Source organism: Pogoniulus pusillus, chromosome 6 (genome assembly GCF_015220805.1).
Source record: "Pogoniulus pusillus isolate bPogPus1 chromosome 6, bPogPus1.pri, whole genome shotgun sequence".
Taxonomy (NCBI): Eukaryota; Metazoa; Chordata; class Aves; order Piciformes; family Lybiidae; genus Pogoniulus; species Pogoniulus pusillus.
The window spans coordinates 36,205,098-36,230,652 of record NC_087269.1 but is presented as its reverse complement, the minus strand read 5'-3'; the positions used below and the strand labels follow the sequence as shown (position 1 = coordinate 36,230,652).

At 40.4% G+C, this 25,555-nt stretch overlaps 1 protein-coding gene across 13 annotated transcripts in view; it reads left to right on the top strand.

The window, feature by feature from the left end:
• CTNNA3 (catenin alpha 3) overlaps nt 1-25,555 on the top strand; it is a 452,565-nt gene that overhangs the window by 384,609 nt on the left and 42,401 nt on the right. For all 13 annotated transcript variants that reach the window (XM_064145224.1, XM_064145225.1, XM_064145223.1 and 10 more), the window contains 2 exons: nt 10,265-10,357; nt 21,488-21,669. In XM_064145224.1, coding sequence (XP_064001294.1) covers nt 10,265-10,357; nt 21,488-21,669 — 275 coding nt within the window. The remainder of the gene's footprint in view (nt 1-10,264; nt 10,358-21,487; nt 21,670-25,555) is intronic.

Genomic DNA, 25,555 nt, shown 5'->3' with positions numbered 1-25,555 from the left:
GCCATCCCCATGTCCACCAGGCAGGTCACCTGGTCATTGAAAGAGTACAAGGGCGGTGAGACTGCAATAGTTTGTCTAGGGAGGTTGTGGATGCCTCGCTTGCGAGTGTTCAAGGCCAGGTTGGATGAGGCTTTGATCAGCTGAGTCAAGTTGAGAGGTGTCTCTGCCCATGAATGGGAGGTTAGAGTAAATTATGTCTTAAGATTCCTTCCAACCTAAGCTATTTTAAGATTCATTCTATGATTCCTTGATGTCTTGTTTCACATCATTTTGCTATGAAACTTCCCCAAATTAAAGAAACCACTTCAAGTACAACCCCAGGAAAAGAAACCACTTCAAGTACAACCCCAGGACTTTTCTATGGAAGGTCAAATGCATCAGTAAGAATAGTCAGTGTACACAGAACTAAAAGCTGCTGTATTATTCTCTTTAGTATCTGTAAGAATTGTAACAAAGTCATGCAGTATTTTTTTCAGAAACAAGAGATGAGTGTTCTTAAGAACACTCTTAAGAGTAGAGGAGTAGTGGTGTTTAATTTCATGTCATTTAGGGAACTTGCTTAGTAATAAAGACTGTTTAGCCTCTTAAAGCAGAATCAGATCAGCAATTTGTGGCGTGACAGCTACTTTGCACAATGATGTACTTAATGGGTTATTTAGTTCCACATCAGCAGGCAGTGATCACTCATTTGAGCAGTTATTGGTTATTGGCTGACTAAACACGGTTGAATGCGTATTCTGGGCATCAGAAGTGTCTTGATAATTAAAAACAGGAATGAGCACACTGGATAATGGATTCATGGCTAGAGTGGTTCTGTTTTCACTGTCTTAGTGCCTGCGAGGAACACCTGCTACAACAGAGAAGTTTAGATGTCAACAAGTTGTAGGTTGAAATGTGTGGGAAGCATAAGAGTAGTGGTACCTGTGCATTCGGAAGTGGGCTGTGCATTAAATCATGTGTTTTCACAATTATACACAAGTTTTTAATTGACAGGTTTATTTTATGTACTTTAAAAAGAGATTATATATTCTACTTGCAGGTCAGACTGTGGAGAGGCTTGATTGAGACTTGATGAAATCTTAAGGTTGTAGGTAATAGTTTCATCTGCTGTTTGAGAAATGTACTTACTGGTAATCTTTTGCTAAGGGATTTTTTGAACACATTTTCAGTATAGTCATTTAGCATGATTCATTTCACAGAAACAGGTGGATTTGGCACATGCATGAAAAATCTTTGAAGCAGAAGCTGCTGTTGCTCAGGCTTTATTCACCTCATGCGTGTACGTTTGGTATGGAATTCTGAATTGTCTGGTTTGTTTCTTGTGCTTTCTGAGCATTGAAATGTCTTTTCAAAACTGTCATGCACCTTTTTACCTTTTTTCAGCTTTCTTATCTGCATTTCATAGGACAGTGTTAAAACAATTGTTTTGTTTTGGCTTTGGGAATGAGGCTTTGGCATATGCTCTCCTTCACCACAAAAAATGGAGCAAAGGGAATTTCTGCAGGAAGGCAGGGTGTATCACAGCATAATTTAAATTCTCTTGTTCATTGAAGTGCATTTACCTTACCACACCTCACTACTTCCTATCACAGAGAAGAAGCATTGTGAAAGGGTTACCGCTAGGTGAGATAAAATGCAAACTAGAAGTGGGAAAAAGCGCCAAGCACAAAAAAAAGCATTAAAAAAAAAGGGGGGGGGACACAAAGGTTTGTTGTTTTTTTTTTTTTTTAATACCTGGAACCTGTGACTTGATCTAGCTGAGTAGAACAGCAATGTAATCATCCTCTCTCCTTTGGAGCTGTTCCTGCCTTCCAAGGGACTCCTCAGTCCCATGCACATGGTGTTAACCGGCTGTGTTTTGGAAACTTCTCAGACTGGAGACTATGCAGCCATTCTGGGTAGCCTGCTACAAGGCCAGGTTGTTGTCCTCATGGGGGAAAAGGCTTTCCTTATGGCCAGGCTGAACTTCTTTGTTCCAGCTTATGCTCCATGCATGGCTGAATGGAGGCTAGCTCAGTTTTCTTGACAATCTCCTCATAGGAGGGTTGCTATTAGATGATCTGAAGCCACCTCTTCTCTAGGCAGAATAAGCACATTTCCCTCAGTGTCTCCTTGTTACACAAGTGTTACAGCCACCAGTCTACTGGATTGTCTTCTACTGACAATGATGAAGTTATAATATCAAGTGTCTTCTGTGTATTGTGTGTGTGATAAATAAACTAGATGCAACATTCTAGGTGCTGCCTAATAAGTCAAGTAAAAGCATATAGTAGTTAATCTGCTGACTCTGCTGTGGTTCATAAAGCCAAGGATGTTGCTGGCATTTCTTACTGCCAGTGCAGACTGTTGGCACATAGCCAGCTTGCTGTGGTGTGAGATCCTCAGGTCCGTTTCAGCTTATCTGCTCCTCAGCCAGGCAGCCTCAGCTTGCTTTGTGTGTAACAAGGAGTACTCCCTTCCCAGGTGTCACACTTCACATTTATCCATTGCATAAGATTACTGTCATTCCATTCCTACAGTGTGTATAAGCCCTTCTGACCTAGGGCAGATCACACAGGAACACATTCAGGTGGGTTTTGAAAGTCTCTAGAGAAGGAGATTCTGCTGCCTTTCTGGTCAGCCTGTTCCAGTGCTCTAGCCCTCTGACAGTGAAAAAGTTTCTCCTTCTGTTCACATGGAACCTTCTATGCTCCAGTTTTCATCCACTGCCCCTTGTCTTTAAATCTCACCTTTCTTGTACTTTTTGACCCTTTTGGTTCTGTACCATTACTAGTTGTGATTTTCAGGCAACTTTCAAGGTTCCCTCAAGTTTTTAGATTTAAATGTACATTCAGTGCTTTTACATAGCATAACTGGGTCAGCATTTTCAGAATGAGAACACTCTTCAGATCACCGAAGGCATTTTGTAAGAGCTACTTGCAAAGTACCACCCGTGCTCAAGATGTACAACCAAGCTTCTTGAAAGGAAGGAATGAAAATAGGGCTGAAATACAGATTTCCAGCAAAAGAGGTGTAACTTAGGGTAGAAAATTGGTGCTAAAAATCTATGTGCCAATTTAATCAGCTCTAACAGCTTCACAGTTTTTACTTTAAAAGGATTTTCAGGAGGCAGTTCTCAGAAATTTCCCTTTAAACTTTTCAATTACACCCCTCTTCTCACTTCCTTCCTATCTCTCGGGCCATTTATTGAGGAGACTATTATCCTAATGTATGCTCAGTAAGAACTGAAAACACAGGAATTGTCATATGGAGTCAGGCTATTGATCTGTCTAGCTGATTCTAATGGTGATTAATCTTTTTTCCTTAATTGCCTGCAGCAGGATGTTATAAGTTGCCCTATTCTTAAATAAGCAAACAAAGCCTTCTAGCACGCAGCAGTAATAAGGTAACTTTTGCCCCATAGTGTGAGTTCATTGCATTTTGTTTTAAAGCTTAACATAATATTCTTTTGTTGAAATTTTTATTTGTCTTTCAGTGGTAAAGGTCATCATGCATTCTCACCACTTAGTGTAGTGTCAGGACTTCACTAAAGTTTAAGAGACTTGGGTAGATTGATTGATTGATTGATGAGAAGCTCAACATGAGTTAGCAGTGCACTCATGCAGCCCAGAAGGCAAATCTTATCGTAGGCTGCACTGAGAGGAGTGTAGCCAACAGGTCCAGGTGATTCTGCCCCTTTGCTCTGGTAAGACCCCACCTCAAATACTGCATCCAGTTCTGGTGTCCCCATCATAAGAAGGACACTGCTATTAGAGCTAGCACAGAGAGGGGCCACAAACATGATCCAAGGGCTGGCACACCTCTGCTATAAGGACAGGGTGAGGCACCTGGGGACGTTCAGCCTAGAGAAGAGAGAACTTCAGGGAGACCTTAAAGCTGCCTTCTGATACCTGAAGGAATCCTTCAGGAAAGTGTTGTTGTTTTTCAAGATAGCTGACAGAAATTCAGCTCTCAAATGAAATTGGAGAAAAAATACAGAATTATATTTAGAGAGAAATACAGAGATAGACATTACAAAGCAATTTCCATAAGGGTGTCTAGAAATAGGATGAGGTGGGATGGCTTGAACCTGAAGGAAAGCAGGTTTAGGCTGAATCTTAAGTTCTTCAGTATGAGGGTTATGAGGCTCTGGAACAGGCTGCCCAGAAAGGTTGTGGATCCTTTCTCCCTGAGGGTGTTCAAGGCCAGGTTGGATGAATCCTTGAGCAGCCAAGTCTGTTTGAAAGGTGTCCCTGCCCATTGTGGTGAGGTTGGAGTAGATGATCTCTAAGATCTCTTCCAACCTAAGCCATTCTATGATACCAATCTTACCTGAAATTACAGATTAACTATATTAAAAAAAACAAAACACCAAAATTTCTGTCTTAGTAACAAGACCTGCTTCTCACCTATGTTTGAAATGAACTGTCTGTAATGTGTACAGGCTACGGAAGGGTAATTATCTTACTGTTAACTTGATGCCAAATTCCTTCCTAGCAGAGTTCTAATCTTATTTGTTAGCTTTGTACTCATAATATCCCAACTAACATTGTATGCAAGAGATGTCACTGTAAGGGAAATGCCAAGACTAGATTTTGAGACTAGACATACAATCTTTTATAATGATAAATAGAGAGGATGGTATTTGCCATAGCATTGAGATGTCTCAATATTGACAGATTAAGAACAGAGGATTTTCATTTGTCCTTGTGGAGTTTTATTGTTTTCGAAATAACACTCAAAATAATTGCTCTTAGCAAAACCTGAAAAGTGCTTTCAGTGAGTAGATAGCAACAATTATGTGAGCTTCTTACTAAATTAGTGAGGAAAAAAAAATAATAGGTGCAATTTCTTGTTTTCCTTTAGTATATCAAACTCCCCCTGGCAACCTATCATCTGGCAGAATTAAGCATGGGATCACAGTGGTATTGTGACTAGTACTGAAAAATAGCAGACACCAGCTAAATACTTGCAGAGGGCCCATTTGTGGCACATAGCCTGTTGCTCTGAATGACATGCTGCTCGACACGATGCAATTTTCAAAATACCAGCATTTGTGTCCAGAGTAGAACAGATCATCTCTTTAAACCCATTTTATTCTCAGTGAAGAACATAGCTGACAAATTCTGATCCTCCTAGAGCAAGTACAAGCATTTCTGTTGCTGCTTTGGTATTTACATACCACAAAATGACTGTATTTGCAGTGGTGTAATAAAGGCATCACTCATCAACTTAGGCCCTGTTAAGGTGTTACTCTGCACTGCATTTTAGTGTTCATTTGGAAGAAAGAATGACAGATAGGGGATGTGGAAAGCAAGATAAGATAAAGCGTAAGAGCATCTAATGACAGTTTAAAGGTCAGCGTTTAATTGAATGTTAGATAAGAAGAGATAGCTTCTTTCTTTGACATGGTGATGTCTCTGTTTACATTGTATATCTGGAGATTTTAGACTCTGTGTTTTTTTTTAAGAGCTGAGTCCCTTTATTTGCAGGATTGATGGTTTCATGAGTGTATGTGACCTTTAAAAATGAATGATTGTACAAAATTAGTTGTTTGAGTAATCACTTTTGAGCAGAGCTGAATAAAAAACTTTGTCAGAGAAAATGCTGTGAAGCCTTGTCAAACACCGTAGTCTACAAAGGTTGTATTTGAGTTCAGATACACTGAAGAGCACATTTGCAGCCATTTAAAAGACTGGTAGAAATTTAAAGACTAAGGCCAGGCCCTGATTTTATTAATTATTCTCTTGAAAAATCAAGCAAATTAAAAGGTTTGTCGTTAGGCAATGCTTTTTCATTTCATAGCTAAAAAGGTATTTTATAGCCTTAAATCACCCTTATACAGTAGTAATGATTTGCTGTTGCAGCTTCAAGTGTAATGCCAGGAAAGCATAGAATTCATCAATAACAGTGTTGGCTGTGAGTATGATTTCCGGTCCTCAGCTTAAGTCTTTAGCAACAAACACATCAAGAATGCAGATTTATTGCAAGTATTGAAAGGAGTGCACACTGCTCGTGCAATGTAGCATCAGCATCAATGTCATTGTAGTCCTAAATGTGTAAGGACGTAGCTGAATGTATTTTTGTTGTGGTCAACAAAGACTCTTCACAACTGTCTGAAATCTCTCCTAGAATCCTGGCCCAGGAGACTGGTACAGGTATCCTATCCCATATCACGCCATTATTCTTGAAGCCAGCTATTATATAACCCTGCTCAGGCTTCACCTGGTAATTGATTTCTCTCCTGCTCCAGCACCCCCGGGGCTGTCTATCCAAAAGTTCTGCTCCTATGGCTGCTGTAAACTTTTTAATATTTTATTTTTCTGTTGATATTTCTGTTCCAACTCTTTCTACCACTGTACTCCATGCGTGAGTTTGTGTGTTGTTGCTGGCTAATCTTCTACAGGACTTGGTTGTACCTCAGCATTCTTTCTTATGTTTACTGGTAATTCCATATTATGTATTTCTTAATAATGGATCTGGCATTTATGTCTTGTGTTCATTCTGTCACTGCCTACATATACCCAACCCTCTTCATCGACCTTTACTTGGAGTAGCCAAGACTCCATTTTATATCAGAGGTTCTGTAAAGTTTATGTCAGAGCCTTAAATATTCAAATGTTACTTCAGATTCCTTCCATTCTTCTTAATCCAGCCCTTGAGCTGCTATTCTTCCCGTGCTAAACTTCCTGTAGTCCCTCATTTTCTGTTACAAGCCAGGGTTACCCAAACTAATTCAAAGGTGCATCTGCACTTTCTTAAGCAGCATTGAAAGTGAATGGAGAATTCAAAACCAGGAGACAGCTGCGTTATGTTCCATCTTTCCCAATATGGAGTATCCATGTGTTCACACAAGGAATGTTCATATAAGCAGATATGTGTGTTTGTCAGCTATTCAATAAGTAGTGAATTGTGAATGCAGTATGAAAAGTGACAAATCTTGCAGACCTTCCAAGGAGGAGAAAGTAACTACTTCTGTCCTCATTACTGTAGTGTGGTGAGACCTTTTGGGTTTGTTTTTATTCCCTCCAAATTTTATGGCTTGTGTCTGAAAATTACTATGGTTTATGACTTACAGTTTGATAAATCAAGAGCTTCTTTCTGCCTGAAATTTTGTCCTTAGTCTAAACAGGGGTTTTACCTGAATTCTGTGGCAGTACTAATTAAAAACCTGGCTGATATGGATGAGAATCTGAAGGGACCAGGGCTGTTTATTCTGGGGAAGAGGAGGAGGCTGATGGGAGATGTCCCTGAAAAGAACTTTAAGTGAGGTAGGAGTTAGCCTCTTCTTCCTATGGTTAGGTGTCAGCATGAGAGGAAAGGGCCTGAAATTGTGCTGGGGAGGTTTAAATGGAGATTAGGAAAATTTTCTTTGCTGCAAGAGTGACCAGGCATTAGAACAGGGTGCCCAGAGAGATGGTGGAGTCACCATCCATGAAGGTGTTTAATAAAAGTGTGGACAATAGTACACTGGGACGTGGTTTAGTAACCATGGTAGTGTTGAGTCAGTGGTTGGACTCAATTTTACAGGTCTTTTTCAACCAAACCAATTCTGTGATTCTGTGCTTCTATGACTAAGGAAGAACTCCATAAGCATGCACTATTCTGGGTAGGAAAATAGGCTTTGTAGAAGAACATGACCATCCTAGCCACAAGTAACTTCTACCAACCTGATTAAGGCATATACATTTTATATATATATATTTATATATATATATATATATATATACACATATATATATATTCATAAGTATATATATTTTTATATATATATTTAAAGGTATTCTGACAACATTTGGGCCAAGAAGGGCTCTGAGATGAGCCCACATCTACATAAAGTCTGACCCAATGTTCTGCATATGAGTAAAGCAGAGTGAGAATCCCTATGGTAGTGTAGCTGGAAAGACATCTCTGTTCCACAACTTGCAAATTTAAAACTCCTGTATCAGATTAATAAATGGGTGGTTTTGTCTTTGAAAAGCCTATCTGAGCCTATCATTTAGAATTGTCTTCTGTTTGTGTCATTTTCCTCTCCTGTTTGCTCTCTAAGGTTTCTTTATTTAGGATAGGAATTGTTTACGTAGTTTGCTTTACAGAAAAATAATATCAATACAATTCATAAAATCATCTCAGTGCCCTCTAGAACAATCTTTTTGTATATATGCAGGATTTCTTGTGGGTGATGCTGGCATTTGTCAGTAAGACAGTACTTTTACTGACATGACCTTATGAATAATGTGGCTGTCTCAAAATCGTTAACCATTCTGCCCTGGAATACAGCCTCTCGTATTCCATGCTTCATAAAATAACTAAAACCCCATGCTGCAAAATTGAAATTGTCAAACAATTCCAACAGTGTGTTCACCCAGGAAGAAGTGGTGCCCTACTAGCATGAATCCAACATCATGATCACTGTGGGTAAAAAGTTGTAAGTAATTGTAATGGTATGGGTGGTATTTATTTATTTTTCAGAATTAATATAGTTTATTAATTTTTATATTAATATATTTAATCTCACTGCATTACTTATTTTTAGTCAGATTCTTTCCACAGTCATAGAAAGCATTACGCAGAGGGAAAATGGATCTAGACCACTTAAGAAATAACTAGCAGCAATACAGCAATAACTAAACTATTAGAATTGGAAGGAGGTCCTTGCAGTTGATTGTGTCGCTTGTCCACTAGAGGGACTTAAGAGGCTTCTTTCTGCTTAAGGCAGAAGGCACTTGGATTCAGATAGAGGGAGGCTTTAAGTATTTACTCACAAAATATTATCTCCAGAATCCTTGGGCTAAACTATAGCTTCCAGACAGTACTCAAACACTTGCAGGGAGTTCTCTTAGTGTCTTAATAGCTATTAAAACTTCCGAAGTTTCTCAGGCATTAACAGGGTGCTGGGGGACAGACGGCGGATCTCTGACATGATCCTGGTTCCTCTTTGACTCCAGACTTGTCAAGGAGATTTGAAGAGGTGCAGGCAGGATGTCTTACAGATGTGCAGAGAGGCACAATGTCGGTGTCACTTTTCACCACATTGTGAGGCACTTAACGCCTTCTCCTGGTAAACCAGAGGAACAGCAAGTTTCCAGGTAGACAAACCCAAAACATCAGGGCTTGTTACTATACAGCAAAGCTGGCTTGGAACTTACCAGACATAATGCTGCAAACCAAATAAGGCAAGAGCATGGCAGGATACAACGGCAGAGAGAGAGCACGGTGTGTTTGCCTGCTCATCTGCTTTTATCAATTCAGCCCAAGACTAGTGGCTCTTTGACCACAGGGCTTACACAGTCAGAATGGCAGTTTGCCAAACTTCACCACATTGGGTTAGCTAGGGCAGAGCACAAAGAAGTGTATAAACTCGCAAGGGTACCCTGTTTACAACTTTGGAAGGAGAGAAGGAAACTCAGTGGCACCAAGCCTTTGTCTTCCTTTCCCGTTGTTGCTTCCCCCAACAGAAGAAGGGAGAGTAGAAAACATGTCTGGACAAGATGGGACATGTTTAGACCAAATTTGGCCTTTCATGACAGTAATGTTTAGAAAAAACATAAGAATTGCAGTGTATTTATGTATGTAGTGAGCAAGTCTTGTGTAGCTTTAAAGACTGATTTCTTTTTCCCTTAAACTTCTCACTGAAGAAAGGCTGCTACCTGCCTAAGGGCCCTGGTCAGTGTCATCCTGAGAAGATCCACTTACTCTCTTATAATACCTTTTCTGTTACTGGTCCTCTAATAAGAGTGTCTGTAAGTGTTTACATTAGAGTGAGTCTGGGATAGTTGCTTTTTTTATTTTGTTGTTATGCATCCACCATAAAGTCTAATTTTCCTTGTGCACTGGAGGTTTTAAGACAGCTTATGGTTGATAACAGGTTTTGACAACCTTGGAACTCTTACTATGTCTAATAGGAACAAAGGTGAGAGACTTAATCACACTGTTAGTCTTTGCCTGAAAATAAAGTGTTCCTTTCCCCTGCTTTAGTAGTGTAGCATTATGCACATCGTTGCCCCAAAACCTGATTTCTTACCTGTTTTCTTGAGGAAGTCTAGGTGTATTTTTCACCACTACCATTGTGTTTCTACCAGCCTGTGTGCTAGGTTTGTGCTCTTTATTTCTTACAGTGTTATCTCAGAAATTTGATTTAGGTAGCGTTTATTAGCCTGGGTACTATAAAACAGGACTGGTTTTGTCAGACATTAAGACGAAATTACAGCATATGTTTGACATTAATGCCAAAGTTGCTAACTATAAAAGAGAATAACCCATTTCTAATTATTTTTTCTCCCAGACACCTGAAGAGCTAGAAGATGTATCTGACCTTGAAGAAGACCACGATGCACGTAGTCGCACAAGTATTCAGACTGAAGGGAAAACTGACAGGGTATGTCTTATCCCAGTTTATTTAAAAGCAATTTTGCACAGGATCACAAAATGAGTATTAACTCACAAAAGTTATCTCTGGATTCCTGGGTCTAAATGCAGTTTCCTGACCATACCCAAAAAACTGCAGGGAGTTCTGTTGATATCTTCTTAGCTGCTAAGGCTTGTAGGTCTTCCCAGGCTCTAACAGGGAGCTGGAGAAGAAGCAGACAATCTCTGACCTGATCCTCGTTCCTCTTAGATGATCTGTGTCCCTTCCAGGGCTCTCAGTCTGTTATGAAGGGGACTAGTTGAAATCTGAGTTTGGAGTAAAATGCAATGAGGCCGATTTAAAAGTTATTAAATAATTTATTAATATACACAAAACCATTCCCCCAAACTTATTTACAACTCTCCACACAAGTTCTTTGGTGCAGTTAGCAGAACTGTTTTACAGAATGTCTCTGTACCGCTTGTGAGGTCAATTAAAATCCTTTAGCAACCTGAATAAAGAGTTAAGAATACTCACTAGTCCTAATGTCTGTGGCCCAAAACGTAGGTGGGAAAATACTCAATGGAAGTCCCGTGGCGAATTCCACGTGGGCTGCAAAGTAGAATCAGCTGCTGGCTCAGGTGGCTTGAGGCGGCTGAGGAGACAGGCAGGCGAGCGGCAGGTGATGAGGAAGGAATGAGCAGGCAAGCTCCTTATTCACCTGTTCACCCCCATTTATAGGGTGATGGCTGAGGCTAACGGTCTCATTGGCCACACAATCACCCAATCACCTCTGGCATCATCCAAGTAGACCCAAAAATGGAAGAAGCCACAAGCTGTTGTCTGCCAAAAATGGGGGGTGCATAGGCCTTGCACGCGACAGGGGCGTGGTCCCCATGAAACCCCTCTCAGGCAACTGGATTAAACCAGACCAGGTTGTCTGGGTCTCTTTTGTCCTGTTTTCCCACCTCTGGCTGCAATGCAGACAGGCAGGTAAATAAGACAGGACATGCTTAAGCCCATTTTATGCCTCTTAGGACTATTCACCACACAGTCTTGGAAGAAGACTTGCAGGTGTTCAGTCTTGGCATGGAGGTTTTCAGAGGAGCAGGCAAGCCCAATGTCTCACTGGCTAAGCAAGCCTATCACGTGAAGGTGCTTAATGCCAATCTTCTGGTAAACTAAGACAAGGCAGTTTCCAGGTATACAAACCCCAAGTATCAGAGCTTGTTCCTATGTAGCATGTAGAATGTTGCAGAGCATGGCAGGATGCAAGGGCAGTGAGGCAGAAGCACACTAAGGCAGAGGCACAATAAGGCAGACCATATTGTGTTTACCTGCTCATTTCTTTTTATCAATGTAGCCTGAGACTGTTGGCTCCTTTGGTCACAGATTAGCCAATCAGAAGGGCAGTTTGCCAAACTTAACTGCATTAGGTGAAGTCAGGGCTTACTTTTACTTTTTTAGGGCAGAACACAAACAAGTGTATAAACATGTGAGATACCCTGTTCACAAGTTGGAAGAATCATAGAATCAACCAGGTTGGAAGAGACCTCCAAGATCATCCAGTCCAACCTATCACCCTGCCCTATCCAATCAACTAGACCATGGCACTAAGTGCCTCATTCAGACTTTTCTTGAAGACTCCCAGGGACGGTGCCTCCACCACCTCCCTGGGCAGCCCATTCCAATGGGAAGGGACATGAAGGAGACTGGAAGGCACTAGGGCCTTTCTTTTCCTTTCCCACCCTTGATTCCTCAATGACAGGAGAGGGGGAAAGCAGCAAACATGTCTGGAAAATCAAGGACGTGTTTAGACTTAATTGGCCTATTTCAGTCTTTGACAACAATTCCCTCTCAGCCTAAATCTACATATTAACAGAAACCTTCACATACATTATTCCAAATAAATATGTGAACAAATCTATTTCCTGCTGTAGCAAACAAAGAGAGCTCTTTGTTTCGACCAATATTTGATATTGATATTTGAATATTTATACCTAGGTCCTATTTATTGATATGAAAAGTGTATGGATAAAATAGATATGAAGGTTAAGACAGGGATTGTCTTGTCTGCTGTTCTGCAGCAGATTTCTATGCTGTCATGAGGCTTTTGCATGCAGTGGTAACACCAAGAATTACTTGTTCAAGAAGTGGTATGGCAACACTGCAGAGTGACCTTTTTTCCTCCTTGACTTCTGTCACTTGGGCATTTCCACCATAATAATTAGATTTTATTTATATGTATCTATCTCAATACTGGTTCTGCATAATGGCACTCCTGATTCCTCTTGCTTTGTTGAGAGTGTTGTATTTCTTCTTATGCCACATCTGTCACTTCAACGGGAAACTAGCACCTGTGAAAGTGCCTTTTTATGTTCTCTTTCTATCACAACCTACAAAGCACATAAAACCAGGTGTGATCACAGGATATCAGGGGTTGGAAGGGACCCAAATTGATCACTGAGTCCAACCCCCTTGCCAAAGCAGGATCATACAATGTACCTTAGGTCACAGAGGAACGTGTCCAGACAGGCCTCAAAAGTCTCCAGAGAAGGAGACTCCGCAGCCTCTCTGGGGAGCCTGTTCCAGTGCTCTGTGACTTTTACAGTGAAGAAGTTCCCCTGTGTGTTGAGGTGGAGCCTCCTGTGCTGCAGCTTATGTCCATTGCTCCTTGTCCTATCGCAGGGAGCAAGTGAGCAGAGACTGTCCCCCCTGTCCTGACCACCAGCCCTCAGATATTTACAAACATTTATTGAATCCCCTCTCAGTCTTCTCCAGACTGAAAAGCCCCATGTCCCTCAGCCTCTCCTCATCAGGCAGTACTCCAGCCCCCTAATCATCCTTGTAGCCCTCCACTGGACCCTCTCCAGCAGATCTCTGTCCCTCTTAAACTGCACATATGTAGCTTGCAACAAAGTCTTCTGTCTGTATTACTAATATAACAGAGCTATGAAAGTGTTTGTGGGACTTGAATCTCTCCCATGAAGAAAAACTAAGAGACCAGGGGCTGTTTAGTCCGGAGAAGAGAAGGCTGAAAGGAGATCTTATCAACATGTATAAATATCTGAGGGATGGGTGTCAAGATGTTGATGCCAGCCTGTTTTTAGTAGTGCACAGTGGTAGGACAAGGAACAACAGGTACAAGCTAGAACACTGGAGCTTCCATCTTAGCATGAGTGGACATTTCTTTATGTGAGGGTGCTGGAGCCTTGGAGCAAGTTGCCCAAAGAGGTTGTGGAGTCTCCTTCTCTGGAGACTTTAAAAACTGCCTGGATGTGTTCCTGTATGACCTGCCCTAGGTGATCCCACTTTGGAAGAATGGTTGGACTTGATGACCTCTGGAGGTCTCTTTCAACCACTAACATTCTGTGATTCTGTGATCTTAAGAATCTATTTAGAGAGAGTATGGGTTGATGGTGAGATAGAGGGACTGAGGTTTGACCATGTATTTATGTTCCTGACTCTGCAAGTGGATGGCTAATCATGGAAATGTTACTTTATTGATCCTTCCCTCAGTTCTGGTTCTGGCACTGCCCCGCACTGTGGTATGCAGGTTCATCTGGGCAATGTGCTGTGAGATCTCTCAGTAATTAAGATTGGAGGCAAATCCCTCTGACCAAATCTTTATCTGCTATAAACAGGTACATCTTGTGTATCAACACAGCTTTTCTCACCTGAAAGTTGTATCTTCCTCTAGTTGTTGTGTCTAATTTGTGTAGTTACTGTGCAAGTGTATTGCACAGTAATTTTGCTTGAGAAAATGTATGCCATCGTGATCAGTGTAACTCCACTGAGGTAGTTACTGGCTTATACAATTTTATGCTGAAGAGAAGGTCAAATAAGGTTTCTTCCAATTAATTTTCAGACTTTAAAGGCAGTGTACATTCTGATGATTGGACAACATTTATTTTAAGTGTTTAAAGTTACTAAAGTAGTGAGGAGAACAGCTTAGGTTAATTTCAAAGTTACCACCACAGGTTAGGTGTTTGTCTTGAAGATGCAATGTTTTTTAACTCAATCCACTTAGAGATGACAGGAGCAGAAATGCTTTCAGACAACCACATTTTTTCCTCAGAGTTCTGTGGACAGTTTTATGAATATACAGACAAAAAACATCTGAGAACAAGATCTTTTCTACAGATTTCCTGCCTGCTATGTTTATATGATTGCTGGCCAATGAAGAGTTTACTTGATGTGCAGTACCACAAACAAGAAATAGCCTTGCTGAATTATTTTACTGTCTTACTTATATTTGCATCTTAAATACAGCAATCACAGAATGTTAGTGGTTGAAAGAGACCTCCAAAGATCATCAAGTCCAACCATTCTTCCAGAGCAGGATCATCTAAGGCAGGGTGCATAGGAATGCATCCAGGCAGTTTTTGAAAGCCTACAGAGAAGGAAACTCCACAAGCTTTCTGGGGAGCCTGTTCCAATCATTAATGTATGTATAAAAATATAGTTAGCTTTGAAAAGGTGGCCATATAAACATCCTCACAAACTCCCCAGGAAGAGAGCAGACACCATGAATAGCTATTGATATCTGCATAGAAACATAATTACAAGAGAAGTTAATTTGCCATCAATTTACCTGGCTGTTCTTATTAAAGTAACAAATATTTTACATCTAAGTACCTACTTTAATTTGCTTGCTGGCATACATTAACAGGAAGCATGTGCTTTTTGGTTAATTAAAACCTCCTAGTTTTAAACGAGTTTATAGGTTTAATTTTTATCGAAGCCACACACAAGCTCTAGATCCTGATGCTGGGGGTGTTCAGGGCCAGGTTGGATGAGGCCTTGAGAAGCCACATCAGTTGAGAGGCATCCCTGCCCATGGTGGAGAGGTTGGAATAGATGATCTCTAAGGTCTTGTCCAACTTAAGCCATTCTATAATTCTGTGATTCTGTGAATAATGCAAATAACTGTTTTAATTTTGAATAGGTTCTATGAATAGTGATTTTGACATTTAGCACATGGCAAATGTTCCCTGTTGGGAGTCATGATCTATCAAAAACATTTAATTTCTTTGCTAATTCTTAAGTTACCCCAATTTCAGCAAAGGGAGAGGTGAGGCGGATGGAGGACTCAAACTTGTAGCAGCAGACTAGTATTACAAAGCAGGACTAGAAAGAATTCAAAGAAGTAGGTGTATTGGAAATTAATAACTGTATTCAGCACTGGTCAGGCCACACCTTGAGTACTGAGGGGCCTGGAACACAAACCCTATGAGGAGAGGCTGAGGGAGCTGGGATTGTTTAGCTTGGAGAAGAGGAGGCTCAAGGGGGACCTCAGTGCTGTCTACAACTACCAGAAGGGAGGTTGTAGCCAGGTGGGGGTTGGTCTCTTCTCGCAGGCAACCAGCAACAGAACAAGAGGACACAGTCTCAGGTTGTGCTGGGGGAAGTATAGGCTGGATGTTAGGAGGAAGTTTTTCCCAGAGAGAGTGATTGGCATTGGAATGGGCTGCCCAGGGAGGTGGTGGAGTCACTGTCCCTGGAGGTGTTCAAGGAAAGACTGGATGAGGCACTTAGTACCATGGTCTAGATGACTGGCTAGGGCTGGGTGCTAGGTTGGACTGGATGATCTTGGAGGTCTCTTCCAGCCTGGTTGATTCTATGATTCTATGAGTATTAATTTCTGTATGCACATTAATTTTATTATTATAATTAAAAATCAGGAAAATTCCCTGAGATTCTTTGAATTTTGGGTCAGCAGGAAATAATTGCACAGAATTAAACAGTTGAAACAATCAGAACTTGGAATATAGTAATGCAAAACCCAGAAAAAACATCTAACTATGCTAATGGAGTCTTGGCATTCACTCCAGAATATGTACTTTTGGTCCCTGAATAAGTCTCCCATATCAAAGATACTTTCAAACTCACAATAATAATGTTAGGGTAAAATAAAAAATATTCCAGGCAGAGGGAAGGAGAGCTGAGTTGCTGCTAAGCTGGCAGGTACTAGCTGCATACAGGTGGCCTCCTTGATTTCTGATTAACAAGCTGTGAATGAGAAACAGCAGAGAGGCTCAGTATAGAAAGGCGGAATGCAGAAAGGCAGGGTTTCTAAAGTACCCCCCTTTAAATACTTCAGTTTGAAAACCAATCTGGCCAATGAATTCAAAGCTCCATGCCTTGTTTGACCACATGGGCAGGTTTAGGAGCAGCACAAGATACCTGATGCACGGTGCTAAGCCGCTAGCCCTCAAGGCTTTGCTCATCTGACTCAACTTCCTGGGATTCCCTGATACAGGAGGAAGAGAGCAAGAGCTTAACCAGCCTGGCAGGATTTATGCCCTACCAGAACAGTAGTATAATCCAGCAGTTCGTTTCAGGATAGAATCCTAACATGAATGGTTGTAAGAGCAATTACATTGCTGTCTTTGTTTAGCACATGGTGAATTGATTGCTTATTAGAAAGGTTTTTTGTTTGTACCTCATACATTGCATTGAAGCGTGCTAGTATTGCTGTTACTCTCAGTGGACAGGGAGGATCTGATACTTCCTCTCTGTATGCCTATATTCTTTTGTCCTTGTAGATTCTTATTCTGTGTTCAATTTTCTAAACTCTAGATTAGCTAACTCAGCCTTATTTTACCTTCTAAGATAATGTTTTCAGAATATGTCTTTTGGTTCCCTTTTATTTCCTCTGGATGCTCTTCATCTGGTTAGTAAGTTCTTGAATTTTGAGTCCAGACTCTTTATAGAATCATAGAATGTCTTAGGTTGGAAGGGACCTCACAGATCATTTGCTCCAACCTCCCTGCCATGGGCATGGATGCCTCTCAACTAGGCTTGGGTGCTCAAGGCCTCATCCAACCTGGCCTTGAACGCCCCCAGGCAGGAGACATCCACAACCACTCTAGGCAACCTGTTCCAGGTTACTAAATGCATTATGGCAGCCACTCTAAGCTTTATACTATTTCCTTCTGTAGCTCACTTCTAAATTAGTTTTGTATGAGATTTGCCTTTTTGCCAAGAGTGCAAAATTTTCATTAACTACAGTTCTCCACCCACAGACCCACTGATAACCAGTTTTGTCTCAGTTCTGTGTGCACACTGGTGATTTTTCCTTAGGTGTCAGACCTTGTACTTGTCTCAACTGAAATACAGCCTGTTATTGTTTCAGTTTGCAAAGTTCTCACGATCTCTTTGAGTTATAAACCAGGTGTCTTACACTGCAAATGTGTGATATGTACTCTTGGTTGTCACCCACACCATTAGTGAAAATACTGAATGATGGCACAGTGAGAGTAGGTCCCTTCAGAATTTTGCCTGATGGATCACTCTGCTTTGGCCTGTGTTCTTAACAAGTATTCTGTGAGCAGTTCTTAAACACACTACCACATCTGCCCAATGACAATTACATCTAGATCATATTTGCCTAAATTATGTGTGAGGGTGACACGAGAACCAGTCAGAACAAAACCCCGGTAAAGCCTGAATTTATGACATATTTTTATCTTTGTCTATAGGCCTATTCCCCTGGGACACAGGGAAATTAGATTAATATGTTACACTTGTCTTGTCTAATTCAACCTTTTTAGTGAAGGCCAATGCTAGAATGGCAAATCCCAGTTTGTTCTATTATGTCTTGATTGCTATTTCTCTTTATCCAATTATATTGTATCTAAAATTAGACAAGAACTGATGTGGCAGCACAGGTGAGGCATTCTGAACATGATCAAAGAACGATGGACTTCAGCAAGTTTGCTACAGTTCTTACAACTGGGAGAAGACAATGGGTGACAGCAGGTACTAAACTTATCAAAATTAATTCAACTTCTCCCAGCTGTCAGAGTCACACTCCCACACAGTCCATCTCCAGGGAACATCCTGTGTATTTACTTCACCAGCAGTTGGTGAACATCTATCACTCTTTCTTTCATGTCACTAAGCTGGAAGAATTATTCACTCATTAAAAAAAGCAGGATATTTTGGAAAAGGCAGTGGACCAATTTTACTCATTTTGACAGAATTGCTTTTGACTCTCTGCTGTGTATTTCCATAATGACATTCAAGATACAATCTCTATAGTGGCTTTAAGTCTTAATAAGTGCCTATTTAATGCTTCCCTTGCTGATTAAGTAGACCTAGTGGATGGAGATGTATTTGATCATAGTGAACTATAGAATCTGTTAAAGGGAGACCAACTTAAGGTTTGAATTGGAACTGTTTTAGAACAGTTTTTTACTTCCATCAAATGCTCAGCTGACTCTTCAGCAGGGAAGCAAGAATATGGATGAAATGGCTTCAGGTGGCTGCTAAGTCTGTGGTGGAAGGAAAACAGCTCTCTAAGGAAAAGATTTGTGGAGCTATGCCATTATCTTTTAGCTGCAGTATGTAAAGAACGCATTCTATATCCTTGCCTATAAAAGCTCTGAAAAGTTCTCATGTACTTCACCAGGATGATGGGGTTTGTTTTCTTTGTGCTCTGCAAAATTTCAGAAAAAACAGACTTTGCTGCTTCTCTATAGTTACATGAGACTGCAACCTACAGGTTGCAGAAGTCTTAAATAATTTTCAGAGGGAGATTGTTCCCTTTGTAAAGGGCATCTTTCTCTTGGACAGGAGTTTCCAATAACACAAGCACTTACTTGAATGAACTGTACTTCTTTCTGTCGCTTTTCTTTCTTTCCCCTCTACCAGAAAGCAATAAGAATTTTGGTAGTGTGAGACTGGCTAGTCATTTGTTGTAGGGGATTGAGAAAGGAAAAAATGTGTGTTAGGCTAAGATGTTATGATAGAGTAATCATAAGTTTATATGAAAGTCAATTCCTTAAGAGGATAGCCAGGGAAAAACGTAGTGTGCTCATGCAACCCAAAACTCAAATTGCATTCTGGGCTGCATCAAGATGAGTGCAGCCAGCATGTCAAGAGAGGTGATTCTACTTCTTTGCTCAGCTCTGGTCAGACCCCACCTCAAATACTGCATCCAGTTCTGGTGTCCCTATCATGGGAAGGACACATAGCTGTTGAACCGAGTCCAAAGGATTCTATGATCCCACCCTTAACATTTCAGTAGGTGTGATGGTGAATTGACTGAGCCATGGAAGGGACTGAAATTAATAAAAACACCAGTCTCACATGGTGAGTTGCAAATGGAATGATGCAAGTAACCTCACTGTTGGAGAGTCACAGATACCAGGGGTGAAGAGCTGTCTGCAAAGCTAATTCAAGGACACCTAAGGAAAAACAAAATAATATTTAAAAAATTTCCCCTGTGTAATAGAAAGAAGAAAAATACCAGAAGTAAAACTTCTCCTCTCACCTAGTTTTAACTCTGTTATCTGCTACTACTATAAAAAATACTTTTTCTTAAAAGTAATGAAAAAAAAATTCTTCAGGTGGACAAAATAAACCTGTGCTTGTGTAATAGCAGTCATTCGATTTAGATCTGTATTTCACACTTACCACTCTGTTGTATATTTTGATACAAAAACTATTATCTGTGCTTAAAAGGCTGTGTATGCAGATGTTTTGTTTTGTTGCTCTACATGGTTTTAAATCAGTACAAGGAAAATGAAAGAAAAATCAAGGTCAGAATTGTCATTTCCTTTGTCCCTTTGTTCCAGTGATAATGTGTCTCTTTCCACCTGAAACTCATTATTGTTGGCACATAGCAGGATGCTGTATGTCACAGTTCCCTCATTAAAATGTCAGCTTTCTCGTGGTTTCCAGATCCAGGCCTGTGCTCTTGAACTCAGATGGTATTAAGGCTGGGTGCTAAGAAATAGAATGTGTCCACCAGTCAGCAAATAAGATTAGATTTTAAAATGAAATATTTAAATTCTCTTGACTCTGAAGCCTAATTCTTACTTTCATCTGTTTCATACCTTTGTCAGAAAGCTTGTCCTGCAGCCATGAGGAAAATGTGTCTTAGTCTTCTTTGGCCTATTTTTGTTTTGTTGGGTTTTAGTGAAACTGGAAAAATAGTCCTTAAGGAACTATTTAGAAGGGCTTGTGGGTGGTAGGACGAGGGGCAACGATTTGAAGTTAGAGAAGAGTCCATTTAGATTGGATGTTGGGAACAAGTTCTTTGCCATGGGGTTGATGGAGCACTGACCCAGTGAGGTAGTTGAGGCCCCATCCCTAGGCATATTCCAGGTCAGGCTTGACAAGGCTCTGAGCAGCCTGATCCAGTGGAGGATGTCCCTGCTAACTGCAGGGGGGTTGAACTAGATGACCTTTGGAGATCAGTTCTGTGACTGAAATGATATACACTGGGAGACCTGTAATTTCCAGTAATTCACACAAATGGGAGAATTAACTTTGTAACTGAGTGATTACAGCATAAATAAAACCTCTGAGAGGGCTTGGCTTGAAAACCACATATATTGCATATTTAGGCTATACTAATACTACTAATGTACCCCTATTTCTTAAAGGAGAATATGTCACAAAATATTTATTGTGTGATTGCAGTGGAATTATAGTGTTCTATTTCTGTATTCATAGCCTGCAGTCCAAGAAGTAGACCACTTCCCAGAGAAGGTGCTAGCTAAAACCCACTAAGCAGTAGAGCCATCACAGCCCAGCAGGCCAAAGGTCTTCTTTCTTCCTGTGGTAGAAGGTGTTATGAAAGACAAAGACTGCTCTATGGTCATATAGCCCTTATCTGCTTCCTGGCCTGATTCTATCACGGGAAGTGTATGTGACCCTTGGCCAGCTGAATGTTTGCAAACAGCCCAATCTGGAGCTGTGGCCAAAAATAGGGCTGTGTTCTGCATAAGTCCAGTTTGGCCGTGGCTTTCTTTGAATATTGAATGTTTTCCTGTTGGCATTCAAGATATTTTTTTTGGTAACCTTATTCATTTATTAATTTTGTAGCTTGGATATATCAGAAAAATATGGAAAAGGATTAGCTATCAGTCACATTTCACAAAGGCTCTTGGGAAGAATGTATTCTTTCTTCTTTGGGTTTATGTTAACAGGGATACCACTGCCCTCATTAGCCTGAAGTAATTTATTTTGCCCATCCCAATAACAGCAAGCAGTTTTTGAAATTCAGAAGTGCTGGGTCTGGAACAGTTGGCTCAGGCCATGATGTATTTGAACCATATATTTAATAGTATCCAGTGATTTTATTAAAAAACCAAAACCAACACTTGGACAGAGAGGTTTTGCAAATCAAATTATTTTATGTTTCAGGCTAAGATGACTCAACTGCCAGAGGCTGAAAAGGAAAAGATAGCTGAGCAAGTGGCTGACTTCAAAAAAGTCAAGAGTAGGCTGGATGCAGAGATTGAAATATGGGACGACACCAGCAATGACATCATCGTTCTGGCCAAAAGGATGTGTGTGATTATGATGGAAATGACTGACTTCACAAGGTAAGAATGAAAAAAAAAAGTCTTCAATCTTTATAAGTGTTGGAGGACATTGTCATCCTGCTATGGCAGGAAGTACTGAGATGGAAATCTTACTCTCTACTTCAGAATGTGGTTGAGAGCTGCATTATTGTAAGATGAATGTTGATTGTAATCCTCCAAATTTCAGTAAATGTAGCAAGCTTCAAGAAAGGCCAAGAATAATCACTGATTGCTCAGCAGAAGTTAGGACTGGTGTAAATTGTATAATTCTGGAGTGGCCTATTAGAGCTTAAATTCCTAATTTGATTCTAGAGTCAGATGGCTCTGTTTCTGGGGGGGTGGTTTTGGGTTTTTTTTTTATAAGTCTTGTCAGAAAGGACTTTCAGAACTTCATTTGAAACAATTCTTACCCTACTCAACATTCACAAGCATGTCCTCTGCAGATAGACACTAGGCCAGGTTACTGTAAATTTACGTGATGCATTTGTCCATCTTTCTTTAAACTTTGTATGTGTTAAGATGACACAAGCTTTCTAAAACTTGCTGTGGTGAACCATCCTATAAATCATTGTCATAGAAAACTTTAAGCTGACAGATGGAAAAGTAATTGAGCTAGAGTAGGAAGCTATCATTGGAAGTTTGTGGTAGCTAGCAGCAGCTGCTCATTGGTGATATGAGCACAATCAACAGGTCTGTTTATGCAAAACTGCTTATATTGATTACTGGAAACTGGTAAAAATTCTGTTAAAGTACCATGATATTTTCTGTAGTAAGCTTTGGCCCTGACAGCAGAGATAGTGATAGTGAATAACAGACATTTGGGCTCCAGGCTTCTTGTTTGTTGGTGGATGAGATACAGAGTTCCTGCCAATTTTGCCCTGTCTGTTCACTGAAGTTTGTTAGCTGCTGGAAATGGAGAGAGTTTGATAGAGATTTTTTTCCCTGAAGTTTACTGAGAGTGAATAGGATTGTAGTTTTAATTTCTTTGGGGAGAAGGGGGGTGCTACAGTGAATAAGACAAAAAGAATAAGGAGTGTGAAATTATCGCATTCCTATATTCTCATGGCTTCAACAGCAAAAGCATTTAATGAAGCATACAAACAGAAAAGGCATCAGTGACTCTGCACATGCATTCTCTCAGCAGCCTCTATCTGCAGCCCCATTCCTGGGCTTTTGGGGCTTGCTTGGTTGGTTTGCTTGTTTTCACAAAGCACTATCTCAGCTTGGCTCTGCTAGCTTCCTTCGTGTCTGACCAGAAACCTGTACTTCTTCTGATCTTATGCAGAAACAAGGAAAGCCTTCTAGTCTTTGCTTAGGAAAGCAAGAGAAAAAGAAGATAAGAACTCAGGATGGCAGTTCTGTAGTTACTGGAGTTTATGAGGCCGTAGGACAAGATGATGATGATGATGGAAGAGGAATTCTGTTCAAGTTTATTCATAAATCTCATTACCATAACTTACTATTTGATTTATCTTTCCTGGTCACCCTTTTCACTTTAAAGTTACTCACAGTCCTCCTATTTCCCCGTAAATGGCTATATGCTTCTGAAATCCTATGGAGCTTTTCCATTGCACCCTCAAATGCACTGATGTGCTTTTTTTCTGGCCTCTCCTATCCCTCGAATTTCTGTCGGTTCTGTCTGGCTCTCCTTGCTCATTTGAAAGTCATGCCCCAGCTCTCCTAATCATTCTTATTCCTGGTCCCCAACTCATTTTGACACAAAAGATAAAGGTACCTTTATTACTAAAAGGTCTGAACTAAGTGCAATGAGCTCTATTGCTTCACTTCAGCTGCATACAAGATTTTCCTCCCTCACCTTGCTCATAGGTCAGCATTATTCTCTTAAGCAGTCTGGGATGCTTTTGAGAGTCCATAGCAACTCAGTATTTGCATCATAAGATGCATATAAGAACAACTTACACTTAAAATTATTTAATCACAAAACAACCTGCAGATTGATGGTTGTAAAAGTTTTCTCAACAGTGGTATTTTCCAGCAGAAAATATAGTCACTTTGGACAAAATCACTTTGGGCAAAGTAGATGAACACTCCTTAGAGTTCTATCTTAAAGGTGGCTTTCACTGCTTAATTATATAAAGATGGTCTTGAAGATAAATTTCTAGAGCAAGAAAAATTTAGTTGTGTGCATTTTATCATACATGCTTTGATAAAGAGAACCAGCAGGATTGAGTTGGTACAATGTAGTAGCCGAAGCAGATAAATTTTGCTGTTAAAATGAGCAGCAGAATGATATTAGCTAGAGCAGCAGAAATGTTATTGAGGATTGTGCAGCACTTGCAGGATACTGACTGTCCTGCCAGAACTGTATGTAGTAGCCTCAGGCAGTTGTAACTCTCAAGTAGAAACATCGTCTCTTGGATTTGTTATGCACAGTTGAGACATGTCAAGTTAAATTGTGTCATTTAACATGGAAGCAGCTGATACTGCTACTCCTTCCTGAGTGTCACAGAACTTCTCAAAGGTATGCAAATTTAGCTTTCACGAAGAAGTGAAGATTTTGGAGGCAGAAATCCTGGATGCATCCTTTGCATCTGAAAAGATTCTGAGTCTGAATTTCATGCGTGGTACTACACCATGTCTTTATTAATATTTGCATGCAGTATGGTAGCTTGTAAGATACTCATGTGGATGCTCTTTTGTTAGTTTAAGAGTACAAATATTTGACTGGGTAGTTTAGTTTAGCTGAAAGTATTTGATCAGAAATGGAAATCGCTGTTCTGGTAACATCAGTTCTAAAATGTAAGTGCTAAATATTCATCCTCCCATACAAAAATTTCTAAAAAGGAAAGTAATTTTATATAACCATTTGTTTCAAAGGGAAGTCACCTTGCAGAATGAAGTCTTAGAATCAAAAGAAAAACATTTTAAGCAAAAAACAAAAATAATGAACCAGTTTGGTTGAATCACTCAGAGTGTTACTCCAAGTATTTAAATACCCAATTGCCTGCAAATTGAGTAGATTTTTTTTCTCCTGTGGTATGCATAATTAACATCTTTAATACTGTTACTGAACATTGTAAATCATGGCTGTAGAGTCTGCAGTTCCTATCAAAAGGCTCTAAAGCAAAGTAAGAATTTCCTTCCAGACCACAATACAAGTGGTTTCTAAACGAATGAACAATGTGCAGCTAGTTAGCTGATAAGAGAAGTGTGATGGTAAGGTGCTTGCTATTTTGCAGGTTAATAAAGCATGTTAAGCACTCATAAACCAGTACAGTAAATGGTTAATGACGAAAATAACCAGCATAACTGTGCTTGCAACATTGCAACATAACACAGCTAAACCATTGGCAACTTCCTTCAATAAACAGTCTTTTATTATTGCTGACAACTGGACGAGAGATACTAAAGAGAACAGATGAATTAAAGCTGCTTGGCAGCATCAAGGTGGGAGGAGGACTGATACATATGCATGCCTGTGTGCCTTGGCTTTGCTTTGAATCTGCATTTTTACAATATTCACTTTCTTTTGCATTGTCTCTGTTTCTTTAACTGTGCCTTTTACACACTTCTGTTCTCACCTGGAAGCCTGTGTGAAGCAAATCTCTTTTGGGTGTGACAGATCATGGAAGAACTGTACCTGTATGAGCAGAATTAGGCCCAGCATAAAGACAAGCAGCACCACCTCAGAGCAGTTCAGGTGGTGCTCTCTAGACATTCGCCATTTAGCAGGGCTGAACAGAAGTGATGTCAGCTCCTCCCTAGCAAGGGGAAGCAGAACGCCCCAGAGGTCCTTTAAAGGTCCTTTCCAACCCAAAACCATACTATGCATCTGTGGTATCTGGTGGCTCAGTTGTAGGCCTCTGCAGGGTTAGTCAGCACCACCACTCCAACTGTGACCCCTCGGTTTCCATTTGCAGTCCTTTTCCTCCTTGATGCTTGGTTC